A 25,141-nucleotide genomic window follows, 5' to 3' on the forward strand; every position below is an offset into this window, starting at 1 on the left:
ACTTTTGAAAATTGGTGGAGTATGCTGGTGGGAGTGGGAATTTGTTATCATTCTTACTGCTGCTTTTTGCTGGGTTATTAGGGGTTTTAGGTGATTGGATGTTGTTGATCCCCATGCACAAATTCCATATGTAAGATAAGGATATATGAGTGAATGGTACAGTGCCAGGAGAGTTGATTGTGAAATGTAGTACCTTATCTTTGATAGTATGCCTACAGTCTTGGAGATTTTCTTGGTGATTTGTTGTATGTGTGTCCAGAACTAAAGGCTACTGTCAAGGTGGATACCTAGGAATTTTCCCTCTGTGAGTCTTGTGACTGATGATCCATTTAGCGTTATGTTAATTGGATCATTTGCAGCTTTGTTTCCAAACTGAATGAAATAGGTTTTATCAGTATTCAGGGTAAGTTTGTTAGTCATCATCCAGGCAGATATATTCTGCAATTCGGCATTGACTGTGTTTGCTAGTATGATTGTGTTTGGGTGGGAAAAGACATATGTAGTGTCATCTGCAAATAATATGGGTTTGAGTAGCTGTGATGCATTCGGTAGATCATTGATGTAGATGAGAAAGAGGAGTAGTCCAAGGACACTTCCTTGTGGGACTCCTACTGTGATTGGTTGGGTGGAAGAGTTTGCATCATTTGCATACACATATTGAGCTCTGTTACTAAGGTATGATTTTAGGTAGTTGAGGGAGTGGCCTCTGATACCATAGTGCATTAATTTGGAGTACAGCAGTTCATGATCGACTGTATCGAAAGCTTTACGCAAATCAATGAAAATGCCCAACAGGACTTCTTTCTTTTCGAGTGCGGTATATATTAGTTCTAGCATGTGTATGATAGCATCTACAAAGTAATAAAGGATCACATTATACTGCATTTGTGTCTACTTTTCCACCATGATCAGTAATATTGTCTGTGATTATCCCCACTAGGAATAGCACACTGGTTCAGGTATGGTCATGTAGGATGCTAACAGATGATACCAGCAAGTAATTCAACATGTTAAGGAAGTCAGCTACCTGTGGGTCTTTATCTTGGATAAGGTTTATATTGAAGTCTCCAGCTAGTATCAAGCAATGTTCATTTAAAGTGTTCATAAGAAAGAAGAAGCACTGCGCAGGCCTACTGGCCCAAGTTAAGAAGGTTCACCTCACACCCACACACTCATGTACTTGTTTAATCTATTTTTAAAGCTACAAAAGCTTGTAGCTTCAATGATGCTACTCAGGAGTTTGCTCCACTCCTCTACAACTTTATTACCAAACTAATGCTTTCCTTTCTAAATCTTGTTAACTTGTAATATTTGTGATACAATAAAAAGATGAAAGCATAATTATGTGGCTGATTGTTACTTATTATAAGCTAATAATAATGTTAAAAATGAGTAGATTGTTGCTACTACAGTGGTACCCCAAGTTTCAAACTGCTCCCAACTTGACCAATTATTTAAGTGTATTATTGTAAGTGCTTTTGTAAGTGTATTTTTGGGGGTCTGAAACAGACTAATCTAATTTACATTATTCCTTATGGGAACAAATTCATTCGGTAACGGCACTCGAACAGTCTTCTGGAATGAAGAAAGTTCGAAACTTGGGGTACCACTGTATGTATTAACCCTTTGACTGTTTTGGTCGTATGTATATGTCTTACGAGCGAATGTGTTTGACATATATACGTACTATACTCAAAAATTCTAGTGGCTTCAAATCAAGCAGGAGAAAGCTGGTAGGCCCACATGTGAAAGAATGGGTCTGTGTGGTCAGTGTGCACAGTATAAAAAAAATCCTGCAGCATGCAGTGCATAATAAGAAAAAAAAACTCCGACCACCGACACCCGACACCCAAATCTGCATGACAGTGTCTTCCATTGCAGACACTGCAAGGCTCCAGGCGGACATCAACCAAATCTTTCAGTGGGCTGCAGAAAACAATATGAAGTTCAACGATGAGAAATTTCAATTACTCAGATATGGTAAACATGAGGAAATTAAATCTTCATCAGAGTATAAAACAAATTCTGGCCACAAAATAGAGCGAAACACCAACGTCAAAGACCTGGGAGTGATCATGTCGGAGGATCTCACCTTCAAGGATCATAACATTGTATCAATCGCATCTGCTAGAAAAATGACAGGATGGATAATGAGAACCTTCAAAACTAGGGAGGCCAAGCCCATGATGACACTCTTCAGGTCACTTGTTCTATCTAGGCTGGAATATTGCTGCACACTAACAGCACCTTTCAAGGCAGGTGAAATTGCTGACCTAGAAAATGTACAGAGAACCTTCACGGCACGCATAACGGAGATAAAACATCTCAATTACTGGGAGTGCTTGAGGTTCCTGAACCTGTATTCCCTGGAATGCAGGCGGGAGAGACACATTATTATATACACCTGGAAAATCCTAGAGGGACTAGTACCGAACTTGCACACGAAAATCACTCACTACGAAAGCAAAAGACTTGGCAGATGACGCAACATCCCCCCAATGAAAAGCAGGGGTGTCACTAGCACGTTAAGAGACCATACAATAAGTGTCAGGGGCCCGAGACTGTTCAACTGCCTCCCAGCATACATAAGGGGGATTACCAACAGACCCTTGGCAGTCTTCAAGCTGGCACTGGACAAGCACCTAAAGTCGGTTCCTGATCAGCCGGGCTGTGGCTCGTACGTTGGTTTGCATGCAGCCAGCAGTAACAGCCTGGTTGATCAGGCTCTGATCCACCAGGAGGCCTGGTCACAGACCGGGCCGCGGGGGCGTTGACCCCCGGAACTCTCTCCAGGTAAACTCCATGTTTTTGGATTAAAACGCCAACGTTGAGGTGTATTTTCGTACAGTATTTATGGTTGTATTCTCGTTTTCTTGGTCTCATTTGATAAAATGGAAAACATATTATAGAAATAAAAGTGATTTTGATTGATTTTACTATGAAAAGGATCTTAAAATGGAGCTCAAAGTGGCAGAAATGTTCGATTTTTGCAGATGTTCGAGAGTAAACAAATGATGTCACTGTCCAATAAATGTCCAACTAGCCATTCTAATACACAGTCATGAATGGGTTGACATTAGTTATACAGTTAGTACAATATTGCAGTAGTCTGCATAACAGTAACAGAGAAAATGTTAGTTTAGTGCCAGGAATGTCTGCATTGTTCATTCTGGACCCTATTTTGAAATTGGGAGTGGACGTGTCAGCGGATGGATCTATGAAAGATGAGGTGAATCATAGAACTGATGAGGGGAAAAGGGTGAGCGGTGCACTTATGAGTCTGTGGAGACAAAGAACTTTGTCCTTGGAGGCAAAAAGGGGAATGTATGAGAGTATAGTTTTACCAACGCTCTTATATGGGTGTGAAGCATGGGTGATTAATGTTGCAGCAAGGAGAAGGCTGGAGGCAGTGGAGATGTCATGTCTGAGGGCAATGTGTGGTGTGAATATAATGCAGAGAATTCGTAGTTTGGAAGTTAGGAGGAGGTGCGGGATTGCCAAAACTGTTGTCCAGAGGGCTGAGGAAGGGTTGTTGAGGTGGTTCGGACATGTAGAGAGAATGGAGCGAAACAGAATGACCTCAAGAGTGTTATCAGTCTGTAGTAGAAGGAAGGCGGGGAAGGGGTCAGCCTAGGAACGGTTGGAGGGAGGGGGTAAAGGAGGTTTTGTGTGTGAGGGGCTTGGACTTCCAGCGGGCATGCATGAGCGTGTTTGATAGGAGTGAATGGAGACAAATGGTTTTTAATACTTGACGTGCTGATGGAGTGTGAGCAAAGTAACATTTATGAAGGGATTCAGGGAAACCAGCAAACTGGACTTGAGTCCTGGAGATGGGAAGTACAGTGCCTGCACTCTGAAGGAGGGGTGTTAATGTTGCAGTTTAAAAACTGTAGTGTAAAGCACCCTTCTGGCAAGACAGTGATGGAGTGAATGATGGTGAAAGTTTTTCTTTTTTGGGCCACCCTGCCTTGGTGGGAATCGGCCAGTGTGATAATAATAAAAAAAAAAAATTACTGATGTCTCAGAGTTACGAAGGACTCTCCCATGAGTGAATACATATTTGTACTATATGGTGCACCCCACAGTAAAAGACAGAATTAGAAGTGTGGCAGCACTTGGAAGAGGAAAATGGAAGAGGTACTAAAGAAGTTCATTGTAAAGAGGTTAGTGATGCATGTCAGCATCAGGCAATCTCCAAGACTACATATTTCATTTATAAATTTGTACTTCATTGTGCACCCTATACTACAAGATTGTTAGAAGTGCAGCAACTTTTGGAAGAGGAAAAACAAAGGGGAAAAAGGAAGAGGTACAAAAGAAGTTCACAGTAAAGGGGTCAGCCAGTGTGCTCGTCTGTGTGTTTACATTCTCTGTGTCTTTCGTGGCAGCTTAAGAAATGATTAAACTCAGTGAATAAGGTATGTCTATGGTAATAATAATAAGTCTGGCAGGGTATGTAAAAGAAGAAAACTGAAAGTGAATATAGGAAAGAGTAAGGTGACGAGGAAACAAAAAAATTAGGTAACGAAAGACTGGATATCAGGTTGGAGGGAGAGAGTATGAAGGAGGTGAATGTATTCAGATATCTGGGAGTGGACGTGTCAGCAGATGGGTTTATGAAAGATGAGTTGAATCACAAAACTGGCAAGGGGTAAAAGGTGAGTGGTGCACTGAGGAGTCTATAGAGACAAAGAACTTTGTCCATGGCAACAAAGAGGGGAATGTATGAGAGTACATGTATAGTTATACCAACGCTCTTATATGGATGTGAAGCATTGGTGGTGAATGTTGCAACAAGGAGAAGGCTGGAGGCAGTGGAGATGTTGTGTCTGAGGGCAATGTGTGTGTGTGAATATAATGCAGAGAATTTGTAGTTTGGAAATTAGGAGGAGGTGCGGGATTGCAAAAACTATTATCCAGAGGGCTGAGGAAGGGTTGTTGAGGTGGTTTAGACATGTAGAGAGGATAAAACAAAATAGAATGATTTTGAAAGTGTATAAATCCGTAGTGAAGGGAAGGCGTGGTAGAGGTCGGCTTAAAAAAAAGTTGGAGGGAGGGAGGGGGTAAAGGAGGTTTTGTGTGCGAGGGGTTTGGACTTCCAGCAAGCATGTGTGAGCATGTTAAATAGGAGTGAATGGAGACAAATGGTTTTTAGGACTTGACATGCTGTTGGAGTGAGTAGGGTAATGTTTATGAAGGAATTCAGGGAAACCGGCAGGCCAGACTTCAGTCCTGGAGATGGGAAGTACAGTGTCTGCACTCTGAAAGAGGGATGCTAAAGTTGCAGTTTTATAACTGTAGTGTAAGAATGCCTCTGGCAAGACAGTGATAGAGTGAATGATAATGAAAGTTTTTCTTTTTTGGGCCACCCTGCCTTGGTGGGAGATGGCCAATGTGTTAATAAAAAAAATAAATTATATGGAGTGGTATCGAAGGGTGGGCGGCACTGAGGGTGAGAGGGAGGGATAAAAAAAAAAAGAAGTGACTGTGACCATTACAGAAAATGTCATGCATTATGTGCCTGAAGGTTAACTATAAAAGATCACTCTTATCCTATGGAAAGACTGAGAAAAGTGTGATTTTCTCAAATTTTTCTTTTCCCCAAGTAAGTTATTGATCTATTTCATGTTGTATTACCATTAATAATGAACGGATTGAAAGGATTATCACAGCAAACACAAAACTGAATGTTTTAATTTCAAGTGGTGACATTTTTGAAGTATCAGTAAGGGGTGGTTCTTCAAGTAGCGATGAATTCATTTACTGGCATGGTCTTAGGAATGGAATTCTGTCAGCAAGTGAGGAGAGGCTGTATAATCAACTACTACACTGTAATATAAAAACTAAGGTAGAATTTGCACTGTTAACCCCTTTCAGGGTCCAGAGGCCAAATTTCAAAGGGTGCACCAGTGTCCAAGAATTTAAAAAAAAAAAAAAAATTGTTATTTTTTCTTATGAAATGGTAGAGAATCTTTTTCTGAAGGTAATAAAACAAAAAGTACGAAATTTGATGGAAAATTGACGAAATTATGCTCTCGCAAATTTTGATGTGTCAGCGATATTTACGAATTGGCGAATTTGCCGATGTTGACTCCGATTTTAGGCAAATTACATTATTCCAGTCGACCAAATTCTTAGCTATTTCACTAGTATTACTTCTATTATATCGATTGAGCACAAGACATCATCCAGTCAACTGTTTCAACTACAAAATAAAGTGATCGGAAATTGGTAATTTGGCCAATTTAACACAAAGTTCAAAATATTCCTGTTTCAAAATAGGGTCCAGAATAAACAATGCAGGTATTCCTGGCACTAAACTAACATTTCCTCTGCTCATTGGTTATGTTTTCAGCTTTTACAAATGAATTCCATAATGAATTTTTATTCAAACCAAAAAATAGAACATTTACTGTTATGCAATATTGTAATAATTGTATAAATATTATTATCACATTTGTGAATGTATATTAAACCCACCAGCTGGCATGTATTAGACGTGTGAGGTCGTTTGTTTACTCTTGAACATTGACAAAAATTTAACATTTCCGCTACTTTGAGCTCAGTTTCAAGCCATTTCCAGTACTAAAACCAATCAAAATCATCTCTATTTCTGTAATATATCTTCCATTCTATCAAATGAGACCAAGAAATCTCAAATAAAACTATAAAAAACATACAAAAAAACGCTGCAAAGTCGCTGTTTTAATCGAAAATCACGGTCTCAGTTTTTTCTTTCATTATACACTGTGTGCTGCAGGATTTGTTTTATGTAGTGCACACATTACCACATAGATGTACTCTCTCATATCTAGGCCCAAATTTACCACTCACAGCTTATCAGAGTGAGCTGAGCTCATGGCGTAGATGTACGGTTTGGACCCTGAATGTTAGGCCGTAGATCTACGGGACGGACCCTGAAAGGGTTAAATGCACAAAGTCTAATGGTACAACAAATTAACCTGTAAACGGTTCTAACGTATATATACATTTTTACCACTAGTGCCCCAAACGTATATATACGTTTTATGTGTCCTACATTTAACATTGCCACGATAAGCCTGAGTCGCCTAGACATGTGAGAATGGGTGTGAGCACTCACTGTGCACCATATTAAAATAATTGGGGATGCCTGGGTACCATATGCTCTTTTTTCCTATTAAAAAGCAACAATGTTTTTTTCTCAAAAAAGTTGGGGCAGTACGGTAGTGAACATATATATACGTTTGGACCATTTACGGGTTAAGTAGAGAGTACATAGCACTGTATGTGAACTTTAGTGGATAAGTATAATAATAATAATAATAATAATAATAATAATAATAATAATAATAATAATAATAATAATAATAATAATAATAATAATAATAATAATTTTATTTTTAAAAGTACATGTACAAGGTATACAGGCCTAGCCGACATACTACTGTATAAAGACCCCCTGTTTATGCAGAGCATTTTGAACAAATTAGGTGAATTTTATCCCAGTATGTGACCTCACCAGTTGACTAACACCCAGGTACCCATTTTTTACTGATAGGCGAACACAGACAGCAGGTGTCTTATGGAAACACATGCTAATGTTTTCCAGCCAGTCTGGAGCATCAAATACAGGACCTCAGCGTGTGAGCTGAGTGCATTATACAGTCTCACACAGACCTGCATTGCTAAAGAATTTAGCTAGTTTGTGTACATTTGTTATTGATCCATGTGACCTGATTTCTTAACTATGATCATACCTCCATGGACAAATGTTGTCCTCATGTTCTTAGTGGAGTTTTCTTAACCCATAAAAAAACAGTTCTAGCGTATATTTGTTAAAGACTCATTTGTGTACACACTTCCTTTTATTGTGATGGATGATGTAATTAGGTCCTTTTTCATCAAGGAAGAATGGAATGTTTTGATGCTCAAATTGATGATGGGAGAAAGAGTTTTGAGCTTCCAAGTACCATACAAACTTAATGCTTGTTAACCATTCTACAAATTGCTAGTAAGAGCAAGAGATCTGTAATGAGAAGAGTCTTGGCCTGAAGTACCTGGCTTATGAAAAAGTAAAATATAGCAAGGGTAGAGACATACAGAAGGCATTTGAAGATGACACTGGTGCTTGCTAAATAAAGTAAACAAATAACTTACGTTGCATTAGGGTCATATTCAGCCCATATTCTGATGAACTCATCAAGATGATGGGCACCAAGGATGGATGAGTCTCTAGTCAGGTAATCAAAATTGTCCATGATGACAGCAACAAAAAGATTCAACATCTGCCAGGAGACAATATATTAGCAATAATAATTGATGGCTCTACACATATACTACTAACATTATATTAATTAAGGACCTGAAGAACACTTTTAGGTAGCTTGGTCTTTTTTGTAGACAGCCTAAAGATTTAACATGTCTGTTCTCCTTTGAAAAAGGTTTCTTTCCATGTATGTTTTATATTAATAATGGTAACAATGTACATAATATTAACCCTTAAATGGTCCAAACGTATATATACGTTTTTTCAACATCTGAAAGTATGTAAAAACTGTAATCTTCTTTTTTGTTTTACATTTGAAAACGTGTAAAAAAAACTTTTATCTACATTTTTTTTGTTATATTTGAAAATATGTAAAAAAAAATATATCTACTTTTGTAGCACAACGAATTTGAACATCGATCTCTTTGGACCGTTTAAGGGTTATGCAATTATCACTACTGCACAAATCATATTTACTCTCTATCTACAGTATAACAAATAATGGCTGATAACAACAGCTTGTTAATAGTGTGAGTTATCCCAGCTACATCAATTAGCATCAGATCAACTGGATTTCCTAAACAGCACTAACAAAAGTTAATGCTTTTTTAATGTTTTTTTCTCTGTTAAAATATTGGGAATATATTAACAACTGTGAGTTCCTTCTTTGGGTCACATCCTTCTATAGCTGATAAATGGCCAATGTGTTAATTTTTTGCTAATGTCCCATGCTCTTATTTTTCTTTATAATAACATTTGTGATACTCACATACATTTTGAACACAGTGTCTACAAATTAAAATAATAAAAATTTTTACATTTATTAAAAAAAAAACACAATCACCAAGAAATATTTTAAGTACTGATCTTAGTTTATTAACAGCTAGAAATGTGTATCACTATGTACATATTTCATGGGGAGGGGCTAAACCTGACTGTTTCCCATTTCCCAGTCTCTGGGGAGTTAGAGCACCTCTAACTCCATGGATCAAGAGCCCTTCACCAGAATTAAGACATCATCCCCTTGAAAGGTTCAAATGTGAATGACAGTAGTCGCAAAATTATGAAAATTAGACGTATAACTTGCAATAGGATAAATGGTAATAACTGAATGTTTCTCCTCAGTGGATTTTGGTGATGAGATATATTTAAAAGGTACAATGTTGAGTGGATTTTACATTACAGATAGTATTATATAGTGCATATCGTTCTAAAGTGTATTTTTTTGATAGTGAACATATAAAAATTATTGTTTTTTTTTTTTTACTTTTTTTTTTAAGAAAAACAACTCTAACCTAACCTAAAATATTAAGAGTATAACTTAATGTAACCCAATCTAACATAACCCACCTGTGTTTACCAAGGAGCAACATTCAATTATAGCCAGGAAGACAATAACTGTCCTTATTAAATCATAAACAGAATAGTAGGTATCACTGACAAGTTTGATAGAAAGACATGTGGCGCAAATCAAAGTTTTGTTATAAACAAAGCATTGACTTGAATAAATCTTTGCTCTGCACCACCTGTCTTTCTACCAACAAATTATACATTATAAAGAATAACGAACCATTAAAATGATTTAAAAAGAGACTTACTAGTCAAAGCTTGAGTTTCATCTACTTACCAAAAAAGAACAGAGGAAAATGAAAGAGACAAAGTAGACATAAGCTATATTAGAGCCACACGTTTTGTTTGGATCATTCTTGAGTGCGGCATAATCACACGGCTTATCCTTGATGCACGACAACATAATACTCTGCCAGGCTTCCCCTGTAGCACATCTGCATATGACACAAACACTCCATTATATATTGACAAGTAACATTCTTCCAGACTAATACATTAGCTCACAATCAGAATGTTCTTTAGATGAATTTTACTATGCTAAAATAAGGAATCTAAAAATATCTATATCATATTTCTAAATACAGAACTGTAAATATTACATATTACTATTATATCATAATTGTCATGCCTTTTAGCCAGAACTTGCCAACTTAGCAAAGATAGATTGCCCCCAAAAACATATTAATTTTAACTATGAAAAAACCCTTCAGCATATCACAAAGCTGAGCTGACCTATGTTAGACACCTTTATGCTAGAATTTTTATCAAGGCTATCCTATGTTGCTAAATGAAGTTTTGTGCAAATTTAACAAATTGGATGCCATATTCATTCTCCCTGAAGAAAATGATTTTTTTTGGCAACCCTTGCTAAAAAACAAGATGTAATTAAAAAATGGTTATTACTATAAGCCCAAGAAATACTGAGTTACTTGCAATTTATGATAAAGGCAAAGAGGCTTACTGCAATCTTACTGTCAATAAATGCAATGTAAAAAATTAAATTTATAACAGTGGAATGAAATTTGTTTTTGAAAGGAAAGCAAGTGCCATTTTTCAATGAGTCTGCTTATGACATACACTATATCAATACTTCTGCCTGATGACCTTCAAAGAGTAAACACTTTTACAACATTTTTGTACATACTAATTTTTGTTCAGACATGGAAATGTAATTAATAAGAACGTGTAATTTCTAAGCCGATATTCAATTTTCTCTTTCAAATTTTCCTTATATCTGTTGAATACAGGTAGTGGCATCTTCCTAGTTGACATTCTAAATTATAGAATAAGTTTGTACTATGAGAATATAGAGTACAAAAAGCTGATATAAATTATAAACTATATTATTCAATACAGATAAGTAATGTCAAGGAAAATTATCATTTAGATTTGCCAGAATGTAAATAAAAATAATTTTAGTCAGGATTTACATCTCATAATTACTGAAGCTCATCTTTAGTTGTAGTATTTATGTCTTATAATTACTGAAGCTTCATCTTCATTTGCTGTATTTAGATATTACTACATAAACTTTCATTATAATATATTTTATGATTCTGAAATATGATGAAAAGATATGATACATAATGTTTCATAAAAATCTAGCAAATAGTACAAGTTGTTATTTCTTTAATGGGTGGGTAACAATATCGACAAAGCATTTGGAAAATCTTCACGTTTTAGATATTAAAAAATGCTCTCTACTGGCCACACACTGTGCATATGGTGTATATCTGAGCATCCTAAATGTGCACATTAGATATAAACTTAAAATACAAAACAGCACAGTGAATATACATACTGAACTTGCATAGTTTTCAGAGCAGTGGTGTACACGATAAGTTTGATAATTCTAAAGAAAAAAATTAAATTATTCGATTAATTTGGTTATCAAACTTAGGCAGTCACTAAAATATTCAGTGTCAAACTTTTGTAAAGAGAGCATCTGAATAAAGCACTATACGTGGGCACCAATCTACCTATCTCATGATGCTATATTTCTAGTCTTTACATCTCTTTTTATCAAGCAGCCAATGAAAATATTTTCTTTCAGTCTTCCTTCATACCTCATTTTTTTTTTTTTGAGATCTGGGAGTCCTTCGATAGCTTCTTTTTGGACTTAATTTTTATTTTAATATATTAAATAGGTGCAAATACCACTGCATATTTCAATTTTGGCCTAAGAAACATCTATTGTGAACAGGTTTCTTTTTTTTTTAGCATTTCCTCATCCATGTATCTGAAGACTATTTTAGAGTTTACTAGTACAGCATAAAAGTATTTTGATTTTATTGATATTATCCTTCAGAGAATTTTTGTCAATGATTTCTGGATCTCCCTTCCCTAATGCTTTAATTATTTTCTGTCACAATCTATATTCTTCATGTGACTGCTATTACTTTTTTCCATTTCCATTACTAAACACAGAACTCAGCTGCAATAAATTCAATCATCTTTTCCTATCTGCTTAGCATATATGAGCCGTCTTGTATGGATTTCCAGTCAGTTTTATTATATTTTTATATGTACATAGAGACGTGCTAACAGCTGTAAGAGTCATACAGCAATAAGGTTTGATCCAAGGAAGGGAAAGACAACTCCAGTTTCTTGAATGAGTAGACCTTCAACAGCATTATGTCACCCCCTTGAAGAATGAGTATGATAAATTTGCCAACCAAAAACTTAGCAGTCTGCTTTTTAGTGGACTTCTGCTCTCTGTGTGTATTATACATTTCTCTCTAATGACATTTTCAATGTTTCTACACTGCTTTTCTGATACAGGCCTATACAGCAATCCAAAGGGCTATCTCTGTCAACCTTGTCTAAATATCAGCAGGATGGCATTTATACATACTTAGTTCAAAGTGGTCAGTTTAATTCTTCTGTATATTCTTCTAAGACCCATTCCATTGTCTGATCATATTGTCTTTTTCTTGACATGTCTTATAGTAACTTCTATACCTTCCTTTTCTTAGATACTGTATTTGTGGCATTTATTTCAATGAATTTTTTTTTTAACATGTCGGCCGTATCCCACCGAGGCAGGTAACTCAAAAAAGAAGAAACGCTTTTACCATCACTCACTCTGTCACTGTCTTGCTGAAAAGGTGTTGATACTACAGTTCAAAACTGCAAATATTCACTACATCCACAGCACATCCAAAGTGCACTCCTGCAAATGCACTCAGGAATTTCATATTTAGCAACTCACACATCTCTGCCTCTACTCTGGTGTTTATCATTCCCCTTAATTCTTTATGTTATATCACATTTATTTTCCATTTTTTACAAACTTCAATAAAAGATTTGCTTTTGTCTTGTTCCTTTCCATTTTACTTTTTCAAAGGTTATTTATTCTTAATAAATTTGCATTTGTATGTTCCTTTCTGACTTTTTTTTTAAATCTCTAGCAAGTTTTTAACGTCTCATCTGTTTCCACTTTCTGAAATAAACTACTTAATTCTGTTTACACATACGTTGCAGAACTCCCTGTATAGCTTATTTTTGTCCCTTAAAATAATTAATTCTATTTTATTAATCTGAAAAAATGCCTCATCAGCAGTTTCACTGACATTACGTATTGTAATCTAGTCTTTCATCTTTGTCTTATTCCTTCTTCTCCCAGTTATATTCAGCAGCACTTGTTATTTCTGGTAGAAAATGGCTAATCTTTCAAAATGAGTTGAGATAATTTGGATTAATAATATCGTTTTCTTTTCTAGTAATATACAGCGGACCCTCGGCTAACACCTGCATTGGATAATGCCAAAATCGGTTAACGCCTTGCTTCGGCATAAAAAATTGATTTGGCTAACACCTAAAAACTCAGTTAAGAGTTTTCGTCTCAAATGTGTCGGCATGGCGCCCTAAGAGGGCCCGGCCACTCACTGTGTACCAGCCAGTGTGCCACTGTTTACAAAGCCAGTGAGGACGATTCCGCACGTACATGCGATATATTTTGTATTATTCCATTGCTTCTGGTGCTTGTAACTGTTAAATAAGCCACCATGGGCCCCAAGAAAGCTTCAAGTGCCAGCCCTATGGTAAAGAATGTGAGAAACACATATAATTTAAGAAAAAGTTTGTAGAAAAATACGAAAGTGTTGGTGGTAGAGGGTGGTAGTGTTTTTGGTAGAGGGTGGTAGTGTTTTTGGTAGAGGGTGGTAGCGATTGTGATGGTGGTAGAGGGTGGTGGTAGAGGGTGGTAGCAATGGTGGTAGTGGTTGTGATGGTGGTATGGTATGATAAGGCATGGTAAGGCTGCCAGTTCTGACAAAAAAAGTGGCTGAAAAATATGTGCAGGACTTTAAGGGGTACATAGAGGCTGAAAAATTAAAACCCCAACAAGTGTTCAATTGTGATGAAACAGGCCTGTTAAGGAAGAAAATGCCAAACAGGACCTACATTACTCAGGAGGAAAAGCACTCCCAGGACACAAGCCAGAAAAGGACTTGTTACTGAAATCTTTATGGAAGGGGATTCCCCTTCCAAACAATAGAACACCTTCATCTTCTGCCCTCCTCCTGTCTCATCACTCATCAACAAGTCCACAATAAAGGTAAGTGTGATGTTATTGTTGTTTTATTCTTCATGTATCATTGTTTTCTGTGTAGGGAAATGTATATTTCATGTAAAAAAATGATTTTGTTTAATACTTTTGGGTGTCTGGAATGGATTAATTGGATTTCCATTATTTCTTATGCGGAAAATTAATTCGGTTAAAGGCTAAATTGGTTAAAGGCTAGCTCTCTGGAACGGATTAAAGGCATTAGCCAAGGGCCCACTGTACTAGGAATCGTAATGATAGAGAATTGCCTTCTATCATGTAGGTCACTTTTTTAATATGTTGAGAAATTTAGCTGGCCATTTGTTTACCATTACTATTGAGGTTAAAATCCACAATTACAATCAGTTAAAAGAATGACTCACAAAACTGTAATAATACAATTGCAGACAAATCAGGGAACGGGTGGAGCTCGACCCCATGACAAGTGAGTCGTGAAACTCAACGACCAGTGTGTTAACCACTCAGCCGAGAGGTTAATGCACTAGTCTGTGAGTTTCAGGACTCACTTGCCATGGTTCAAACCCCCACCTGTTTTATGATTTGTTAGAACAAATTTTTAAAGGATACCAGAATAAAAGAACAAGTTACAAGAGGACGCAGTAAAAGCTACAACCGCTGGATTTTTAAAAATAGTAAGATATATTAAACACAAGATGGTACACTATGAGCATAGCTCTGCTGCTGTAACTACAAATTAATAACCACCGATGAGTAATAACTATAATTTACTAATGAATGGTGAGCAATGTGATCCAGTGTGTCATTTTAAGATACTAATTATAGGTCAGAGAAAAGGCAATAAATAAATAAAATATTTTTAGCTTGTTTACCTAATATATCATAAATGCCTCAAAATTTAATGTTCTCTGCAGTAAACAAAATGATTATTGCTGAGAAAAATGCAGTGCGTGTGTGGGGGAGAGAGATGGGGGAGGGGGAGAGAGGGTTGGAGAGAGAGTGAGAAACAGAAAGAGAAAGACAGATAAAGAGAATGAAAGAAAATGATAAAAGATAGAGATAAAAAAAAGGAGAGAAATAGAAAAAAAAAAGAAAAAATGAAAAAGGGAAAGCAATAAAAATGCTTTCAAATGAGTTGACGTAGGTAACAGCTCTTAGGTTGTCAATAAAGTTAGGAATCCTTAACTTGTAAATAGCTTGTCAATAAAGCTAGGGATCCTTAATCTAACCTTGTCAAACTCTGTGTGTGGGGAGAGAGAGAGAGAGAGAGAGAGAGAGAGAGAGAGAGAGAGAGAGAGAGAGAGAGAGAGAGAGAGATAGATAGAGAGTGATAGATAGAGATAGAGATAGATAGAGATAGAGATAGATAGAGATAGAGATAGATAGAGATAGAGATAGATAGAGATAGAGATAGATAGAGATAGAGATAGATAGAGATAGAGATAGATAGAGAGATATAGATAGACAGATAGACAGATAGATAGATATATAGATAAATAGATAAAGATAGAGACAGATAGAGACAGAGACAGATAGAGATAGAGATAGAGATAGAGATAGATAGAGAGAGAGAGAGAGAGAGAGAGAGAGAGAGAGAGAGAGAGAGAGAGAGAGAGAGAGAGAGAGAGAGAGAGAGAGACAGACAGACAGACAGAGAGACCTCAGTGGCAACATGCAGACCCCATCAACTTCCTAATGGAAAATATTGACTCCCTTCTGCTACAACACAACTGTCAACATATTATAATTGTTGGTGACCTCAACCAGCACCTTATACAGAGGGACTTTGATGACCTTCTTGCAGTGTTTGACATGAGAAACTTTGTTGATTTCCTTACTCATATCTCTGGCTCCTCCCTTGACCCAGTAGTGAGTGATCTGGCAGAAGGCATAGTCACTTGTCAACCCCTCGGCTACGTTGGATCGTCTGACCACAAGGCTGTTTTTACGACACTTAAGATCTCAACAGAATGAGGTGAGGAGTCCACACGCACAACCTGGCTATGGGAAAGAGGTAATTGGCCAGTCCTTCGCTCTGAGCTCGCCACCACCGATTGGAATGCTCTTCTCCAAGGGGATGTTGACAACCAAGTGAAAGCCTTCACTGGACACATCCTTAATCTACAACAAGAACACAATCCTCACCGGCAATATGTGATGAAGCCTTGGTTTGGTTTTCGTTGTAGAGAGGCTGCTACTGCTAAGTACAAAGCATGGAGAAGGTATAAGAGACATCCTACCACCTATAACAGGAACTTGCACACGCAAGCCTGTAGGCATATGGGTGACGTTCAAAAGTGGGCCATTGCTAAATAGGTGGACACTAAAAGAAAGTTAGCATCAGGTAGGGTAGGCTCCAAAACCTGGTGGTCCCTGGTCAAGGACAGACAAGGTTATCTGCCTGATGAGCTCATTCCACCTCTAAATCGACAGGATGGGACCACCTCTTCTAGTAGTCAAGAGAAGGCGGACCTCTTTGCTGAACACTTTGCTACCAAAATGCAAGTTCCTGATCCAGCAAGGGACCCTCCTTGGCTAGCTGCAAGAACTGTGTCAAAACTGTCAGTGGTGACAATAAGGCAGGAGGAGGTGCATTTCCTTCTTAAATCGCTTGACCAAGAAAAGGATGTGGGCCCAGACAAGTTGAGCTCAAGATTGCTGAGAAGATGTGCAGACCAGCTAGCAGCACCTCTAACTCGCATCTTTCAGCACTGCCTAGTACAGTGTAAATGGCCCTCTATGGAAAGAGGCAAATGTAGTCCCTGTTCACAAAAAAAGAAGAGCAGAGCAGAAATCAGTAACTACAGACCAGTGTCACTCCTGTCAATCACTGGTAAGATCCTTGAGACAATAATCTCAAGACAAATGACAGAGTTTTTTGACTACCACTCACTACTTTGTGATCGTCAATATGGCTTCAGGAAAGGTTACTCTGCTGCTGATCTGTTGTTAAACCTCCACTAAGTGGCACCAGTCACTGGATGAATCCAAAGTCAGCTGTGTGGTAGCACTGGACATTGCTGGCGCTTTCGACCGGGTGTGGCATCAGGGCCTCTTAGCAAAACTTCAAGCACTGGGAATTGCCGGCTCTACGCTATGTCTCCTCAGTGATTACCTTCATGGTAGATCTCTAAGTGTAGTTCTCAATGGAACGGAATCAGCAAGACATCCTATTGGGGCAAGTGTTCCACAAGGAAGCGTGCTGGGTCCATTGTTATGGAATGTCTACTTCAATGACCTTCTTCATCTCATCCCAGAATCACATGCATATGCAGACGACTGTACACTGACATTCACTTATCCAAGAGAAGAAATGCCAGCTGCTCTAAGATACATCAATTACCAGCTGAGAGCTATATCAGCTTGAAGAAATAGATGGCAAGTAACATTTGCACCTGAGAAAACGCAAATGATGATCGTCTCTAGGCACCATGATGGTAATGCTGGTGCAGTAGTAAGGATGAATGGGAGGGTGTTGGCACCTAGAGAAGAAGTTGATATCCTTGGGGTGAAATTTGACTCCAAACTAACCATGAAGAACCATGTTGTAAATCTTGCAAACAAGGCAGCCAGGAAGCTTACAGCACTTTGCCATATCTCGCATCTGCTTGACAGTAGGGGTTGCAAGATCCTGTACGAGGCGCGAGTACGCTCACACCTTGAGTATGCTCCACTTTCTTGGTTTGCCTGCCCCCCCTCTCATCTGCAACTGCTTGACAGAGTAGAGAACAGAGCAAGACGTCTCATCGCTCGCCTGGATCCATCCTGGATAGATCTGTCATTTCAGCAGAGCCTTCAACATAGGAGGGATGTGGGTGGCCTTACTGTTATGTACAAGGCCAATATTGCCAAAATACCACACTTGGATCCACTTCGAGGACAGCGTGAAACAAGCTTTTATGCCACAAGATGGGCAGAAAGCAGCAACTTCACTCTGGCTGTACCCTTCTCCAGAACATCACTCCATCTGAGATCATACATACCCAGGATGACTCGAGTATGGAACACATTCGTACAGCATAATGATGCCAACGAGATAAAGTCAGTTGATCAGATGAAAATGCTGGCCCACAGATGGCTCCAACTTCATCCTGTTCCCTACTTGTATGTCTCTTAACAATAAAAATGCTTTCAAATGAGCTGATGTAGGTAACAGCTCTTAGCTTGTCAATAAAGCTAGGGATCCTTAACCTTGTCAAACCCTCTGTGTGTGTGTGTGTACTCACCTAGTTGAGGTTGCGGGGGTCGAGTCCGAGCTCCTGGCCCCGTGTGTGTGTGTGTGTGTGTGTGTGTGTGTGTGTGTGTGTGTGTGTGTGTGTGTGAGAGAGAGAGAGAGAGAGAGAGAGAGAGAGAGAGAGAGAGAGAGAGAGAGAGAGAGAGAGAGAGAGAGAGAGAGAGAGAGAGAGAGAGAGAGACAAATTCATCATTCAATACAGAATGAAAAAAATGTCACTAAGAGGTTAGCTAGGCATCAGGGCAAAAACACTGATGCAAAGGATACAAGTGACACTAGAACACCACATAGGACAATCTTGTGACACCAGAACACCAACACCACATAGGATAATCTTGTGACACCAGAACACCACATAGGACAATCTTGTGACACCAGAATACCACATAGAGCAATCTTGTGACACCAGAATACCACATAGAACAATCTTGTGACACCAGAACACCACATAGGACAATCTTGTGACACCAGAATACCACAGGACAATCTTGTGACACCAGAACACCACATAGGACAATCTTGTGACACCAGAACACCACATAGAACAATCTTGTGACACCAGAATACCACATAGAACAATCTTGTGACACCAGAACACCACATAGGACAATCTTGTGACACCAGAACACCACATAGAACAATCTTGTGACACCAGAATACCACATAGAACAATCTTGTGACACCAGAACACCACATAGGACAATCTTGTGACACCAGAATACCACATAGGACAATCTTGTGACACCAGAATACCACATAGAACAATCTTGTGACACCAGAACACTACATAGGACAATCTTGTGACACCAGAATACCACATAGAACAATCTTGTGACACCAGAATACCACATAGGACAATCTTGTGACACCAGAACACCACATAGGACAATCTTGTGAAATCAGAACACTGCATAAGACAATCCTGTGACACCTGAACACTGTATAAGATAATCTTATTTATTCTAGGTGACAATCAAAACTAGAGTTTTGTTAGTGGTGTCCAAAGGTTAGATAGATTCTTTTTCTCTTTAGAACTATGTAGTGGATATAGGACCCAAATGTTTACAATGGGAAGTGCAAGTGAACATTACAGGTGCTCCTCAACTTATGATGGGGTCATGTTCCGGTGAATCCGTCGTAAGCTGAATATATCATAAACTGAATGTGAGTATGACATGATAAATAAATAAATAAATAAATAAATAAATAACTACTGTCAATGAATAAGTAAATAAATAATTCCTGTAACTAAATATCTATATTGAAAAGTAAATAAATAAATAAAAGTTTATCCTATCAATAAATATGTGGTACTGTACAGTACAAACGTGCATCATTATTGCACCATCATCAAGTTAAAATATTGTAAAGCAAGGAGCATCTGCACATAGATAAGGAACTCTGTGTCCCAATCATGGATTTTGAAAAAGTACATAATAGGGTGGATAGGGAGCAATATAACAGATGGTGAAAATGAATGGCATAGATAGTAGGTTATTAAAAACAGTCAAGAGTTTTTATACCAAAAAATAAATTCCAGATTAGGGCATGTAGAAAATAGGGAACTATTTTTCTTGAAAAGTAGATCTTAGACAAGGATGGGTGAGGTCACCATGGTGGTTCAAAATACTGTATTTAAAGATGAGGGTTGTAAAAGAAGTACAGTGTATATATATACTAGGGTATTGGAGAAAGGTGTGTGATTGACGGATAATGAGCCTGATAAAAAGTGGCATTTGTCACAGGTGCTCTCTGTAGATAACAGTTCTTTTGGAAGATTCTGGAGAAAAGTTACAAAGGTTGGTGGAGGAGTTTGGAAGGGTATGTAAAAGAAGGAAATTAAAAGTAAGCATAGAAAATAACAATGTGAAAAAATGACAAAAACATTTAGGTAATGAAGAAATGAATATCAGATTGGAGGAGGGAGCATGGAAGAAGTGAATGTATTTAGTCATTGCTGAAAATTTCCAGCCAAGACAGGACTCGCAGCAATGGTTTCAAGTTGGAAAAATTCAGATTCAGGAAGGATATAGGAAAGCACTGGTTTGGTAATAGAGTTGTGGATGAGTGGAACAAACTCCCGAGCACAGTTATTGAGGCTAAAACACTGTGTAGTTTTAAAAATAGGTTAGATAAATACATGAGTGGGTGTGGGTGGGTGTGAGTTGGACCTGATTAGCTTGTGCTGCTGGGTCTGGTGCCGTGCTCCTTCCTTGAGTGGAGGTGACCAGACTGGGTGGGTCATTGGGCTAATCCGAGGGGAGGGGACACGGGTCAGTAGGTCTGTTGCAGTGTTCCTTCTTTCTTATGTTCTTATGAATAGTATGCAGATAATTAGGAGAGCAAACATTAGAAGACAGTCTCTTGTTACAAATTCAGAGGATGGAAGAGGAGTGGTTGAGGTGGTTTGGCTATTTAGAAAGACTGAAAGAAAAGGATGACAAAGAGGGTGTATAAATCTGGGCTGGAGGAAAGAAGGGGTTAAGGTCATCCCAGGAATGATTAGAGAGAAAGGGTAAAGGAGGTTCTAAGTGATAAAGGCTTGAAAATCGAGCAGGTTTGTGTGAGCATGTTAGAGTGCAGACAAGTCAGACTGTAATCAAGGTAACATTTATGAAGTGATTCAGAGAAACCTGTCTACCAGACTTGAGTCCTGGAGGTGAGCAGTACAGTGCCTGCACTCTGAAGGAGAGGTGAGAATGTTTTTGCTTTTGTCTAAATTGTGATGTTTATGCACTTCTGGCAAAATAGCTCCTGAATGAGTGATGATGTTTTCTTTTTTCTCAGAGTGTGAGATGGATGATGTGGTTTAAAAAAATCCAGTTGTTGATAAAAGTAGCACTGTAACACTAATAAATCTAACTGAACTAGCGAGACAATGTTAATTTTATCTTTTATTTTTTTAAAGGGAAGAAATTAAAGTTGTATTACTGGTATTTTTGACTTATCAAAGAACACTAGGAGATATACCAGCAACTAAAGGAGATTCCTGAATAGCCTGCAAATCCACTAAACATTTGCAACAGACATACATATGACATATAAAAAAGTACAGATATATGGCATCTTGAAAATGTTTCTATTTTTAAATTCTGAAGATTTACAGGATCTGTTAAGAAAATTAAAATATACCAACATAGGCCAAATAAAATAACTGGTAAGCTATGAAGAAAAAATGATGAACTAGTAATGCAGATAAATTCCATAAAAATATATTTTAAGGAAGAACATGATAGACAGGCAAACAAATTCCACAGAAATTATAAACATGGGTAAATAACACAGGAAAAGAAGTAAGTGGTACTTAAGGTACTATGCAATACAAAACAGAAAGTGACAAGTCAAAACCAGATAAGCCAGAAAACAGACACTCAACAAATTGAGACTACCTCTTGCAAATAAAGAAATTAACCAGTGCTATCAGTGTAGTCAATAAAAATGAAGAACTGATGAAAAAATAAATGAGATTAGGGACAGGACCACCTGAGCTGTCATAAATGCAGAGACTAGGACAATTATAAATAATTCAAAGTTACTAAAGGAAACTGTCAATCAAGATAAAAAGAGTTATTTTTTCAGTTCTAATGAAAAAAAAAAAAAAACAGATACAGAGACTGTCGAAAACCTAAATAGTGGAAGTGAAAAAAAATTATATGGAGAAAGAAAATTGTACCCTCTTGTTCAATGGTACATAAAAATAAATAAAGTACTCTGTAGATAGAAATCAAACTAAAACTTAAGTAAAAAAATTAAACAGAGACAAATTCATTCATCAAAATTATACCGTATATAAAAACATAACTATCTAAAAAATACTTAAATTAGTGTATTATTGTGCCTACTACATATACAGAACATTAAACTCCAATATAAACCCTCCACTTAAACTTTTCCTTGATAGCTACAACAGAATGCACAGTCACCATGCAAGGCATAAGGCACTCTTCGACATTCCTAGTGTCAGCCTCACACTATGCAAAAATGCAATGCACATAAAGGGCCTGAAGATCTGGAATTCACTACCTGAACCGGTAAAGGATCCCCCGACTACTTATAAATTTAGGACTTTGCTTAAAAATCATCTCATCTCTCAATACTAATCAAACCAACCAAAGCAACTTCTAATCAGTTATTATATGACCTCTAGTCTATTAAACATCTGCCAATCCATGTAATATTACTGCTTGAACCATTAATTGTAATATTGTTTTTATTATGTGCAACTTCAAGATTAATATTTATAAACCTCCACCTTGACTACCTCGCATTAGTATTAAGATTAAATAAAGATTTTAATAATAGTTAATCACGCTTAACTTGTCTAGATTTAACTAGTTATTAAGTATTAGGATTAGTCTGCCCAAAATGCCCCGGCATGATAGTGGCTTCCTTTGTACTTAGCACACCAAAATTGTAATTACACATTGTAACCTTTACAAAGAAATAAAATCTTTATCTTTTATCTTTAACAAATATTAATAAATGAGAATAAATCTGACATAGCGAGGCTGAGAGCTGAAATCAACTTAGAAAAACATATAATGAATGAGGTGGCATTTGAAGGCCAAAGAGAAAAGATGCTTCATACTGGGTATAATCCATAACTGTCCATAATGGCATCTTACCCATTATAATTATTTCACTATCATAACTTGCATAAAACTACATAGATTATATTAACTACTAAATATTTAACTTAGAGTTAAATTTAAAAATAAATAAATACAAACTGAATATTTGGAAAAAACATTTGACTGCTTGCTTCTGACACTAGCAATCCACTGGTACTTTTGTTAGCTGTGAGAACTACATTAGCCCTGGCTGGCTTCTGCATCCCTTAATAGGTTCAGAATGTTTTCATTGTCTTGGCTACCTAAAAGAACCAGTTTTCCGGATTTAGTACCACAATATACCATTAGAGAGTATCTGGAGGTTAAATATTTTCCTCTCATACCAATAATAATGCATCTCAAGCTCACAGCATTGGTTGACCTTTGCTATTTATTCTAGTAAGTTTGATTTATTGCCTCTATTTGAAACATGACTTCTGACAGTCCACAGAGGCAGCTAGAAGGGTTTTCCTTGACTTTGGCAAAGTCAACTGGACAAGATGGCACCTTGTCCAGCTGTTTTGCACTAGTTGCCAATTGATGATACAGAGTTGGTAGAGAGAGCTGGCCACAATAAGTAATGATGTACTAGCAGAGGCAAAAGGAGGCTTACACTAGAGAACTAAAGCTTGAGATATTCCCAAGTGTGACCTAGAAGAGATGAGTATTTAGTGTAGGAGAGTGTGGCACTGTGTTCCTAGTGGCCAACCAAGGCACAGGCAACCAAGGTACAGGCAACTAAGGTCCAGGCAACCAAGGCACAAGCAACCAAGTACCAGGCAACCAAGGCACAGGCAACCAAGTACCAGACAACCAAGTACCAGGCAACCAAGGCACAGGCAACAAAGTACCAGGCAACCAAGGCACAGGCAACCAAGTGCCAGGCAACCAAGGTCCAGGCAACCAAGGCCCAGGCAACCAAGTACCAGGCAACCAAGGCACAAGCAACCAAGTACCAGGCAACCAAGGCACAGGCAACCAAGTACCAGGCAACCAAGGACCAGGCAACCAAGTACCAGGCAACCAAGTGCCAGGCAACCAAGTACCAGGCAACAAAGGTACAAGCAACCAAGTACCAGGCAACCAAGGCACAGGCAACCAAGTACCAGGCAACCAAGGACCAGGCAACCAAGTACCAGGCAACCAAGGCACAGGCAACAAAGTACCAGGCAACCAAGGCACAGGCAACCAAGTGCCAGGCAACCAAGGACCAGGCAACCAAGTACTAGGCAACCAAAGCACAGACAACCAAGGACCAGGCAACCAAGGACCAGGTAACCAAGGACCAGAAAACCAAGTGTCAGGCAACCAAAGCACAGGCAACCAGAACCAGGCAATGAAGGACCAGGAAACCAAGGACCAGGAAACCAAGGACCAGGCAACCAAGAACCAGGCAACCAAGAACCAGGTAACCAAGAACCAGGTAACCAAGGACCAGGTAACCAAGGCCCATGCAATCAAGGACCAGGTAACCAAAGACCAGGCAACCAAGGCACAGGCAACCAAGGACCAGGCAACCAAGGACCAGGCAACCAAGGCACAGGCAACCAAGGACCAGGCAACCAAGAACCATGTAACCAAGGACCAGGTATGATTTTTATATTTCAAAATCAGTGAACATGAATAAGAAGAATTTAAGACAATAAAATAAGAGTATTGGAAGACCATCTGAAAAGAACCCCCAAGGACCCCAATGGAAACCCAAGGACCCCAACGGAAACCCAAGGACCCCACTGGAAATGAGAGACTCGTCTGACTTTTTTGGGTTATTCTAGGTAATCTACACATATGCTGCTAGTATGATAAATTATGTGACTGTATTTACGTATACTTGTACCTGAATAAACTTACTTACAGATTTCCTGTTCTATATAAACATATAACACATGATGACTCACTGATGTATCAGTAGTACAGATATTTTGACATGTACACTTTTTTTTTTTTTTTGAATACTGGACCTCCACATAATGCTCTCAAAACTGAATGGTGTAAAAAAAAAAAAAATGCTTGAACTTAAGAGGAAATGGAGTCTATGAAATCACTGTCATGGGTATTATCTCAGTCCAAACATATTAGACTGCATTAGTCTTTGCTGGGCTATGATGGATGATTATTTCTAAAATTCAATCATTCTAACAGGATGAAATAGGCAGTAAAATTAAATTTCATTC

The 25,141-nt window shown here is 38.0% G+C and overlaps 2 protein-coding genes across 2 annotated transcripts in view; one reads left to right on the forward strand and one right to left on the reverse strand.

Moving 5' to 3' along the window:
• cac (calcium voltage-gated channel subunit cacophony) overlaps window positions 1-25,141 on the reverse strand; it is a gene marked incomplete in the record, with an annotated part of 730,773 nt that overhangs the window by 65,186 nt on the left and 640,446 nt on the right. Inside the window, 2 exon segments of the mRNA XM_070103036.1 lie at window positions 8,140-8,267; window positions 9,876-10,032. Of these exon segments, the coding sequence (XP_069959137.1) occupies window positions 8,140-8,267; window positions 9,876-10,032 (285 nt within the window).
• LOC138855176 (spidroin-2-like) lies at window positions 21,626-24,725 on the forward strand. Its single transcript, XM_070102915.1, has 2 exons — window positions 21,626-21,629; window positions 23,717-24,725. Exons 1-2 carry the CDS (start codon window positions 21,626-21,628, stop codon window positions 24,559-24,561), a joined length of 849 nt encoding a protein of 282 aa, XP_069959016.1. The 3' UTR covers window positions 24,562-24,725.

This window comes from Cherax quadricarinatus, chromosome 84, assembly GCF_038502225.1.
Source record: "Cherax quadricarinatus isolate ZL_2023a chromosome 84, ASM3850222v1, whole genome shotgun sequence".
NCBI lineage: Eukaryota > Metazoa > Arthropoda > Malacostraca > Decapoda > Parastacidae > Cherax > Cherax quadricarinatus.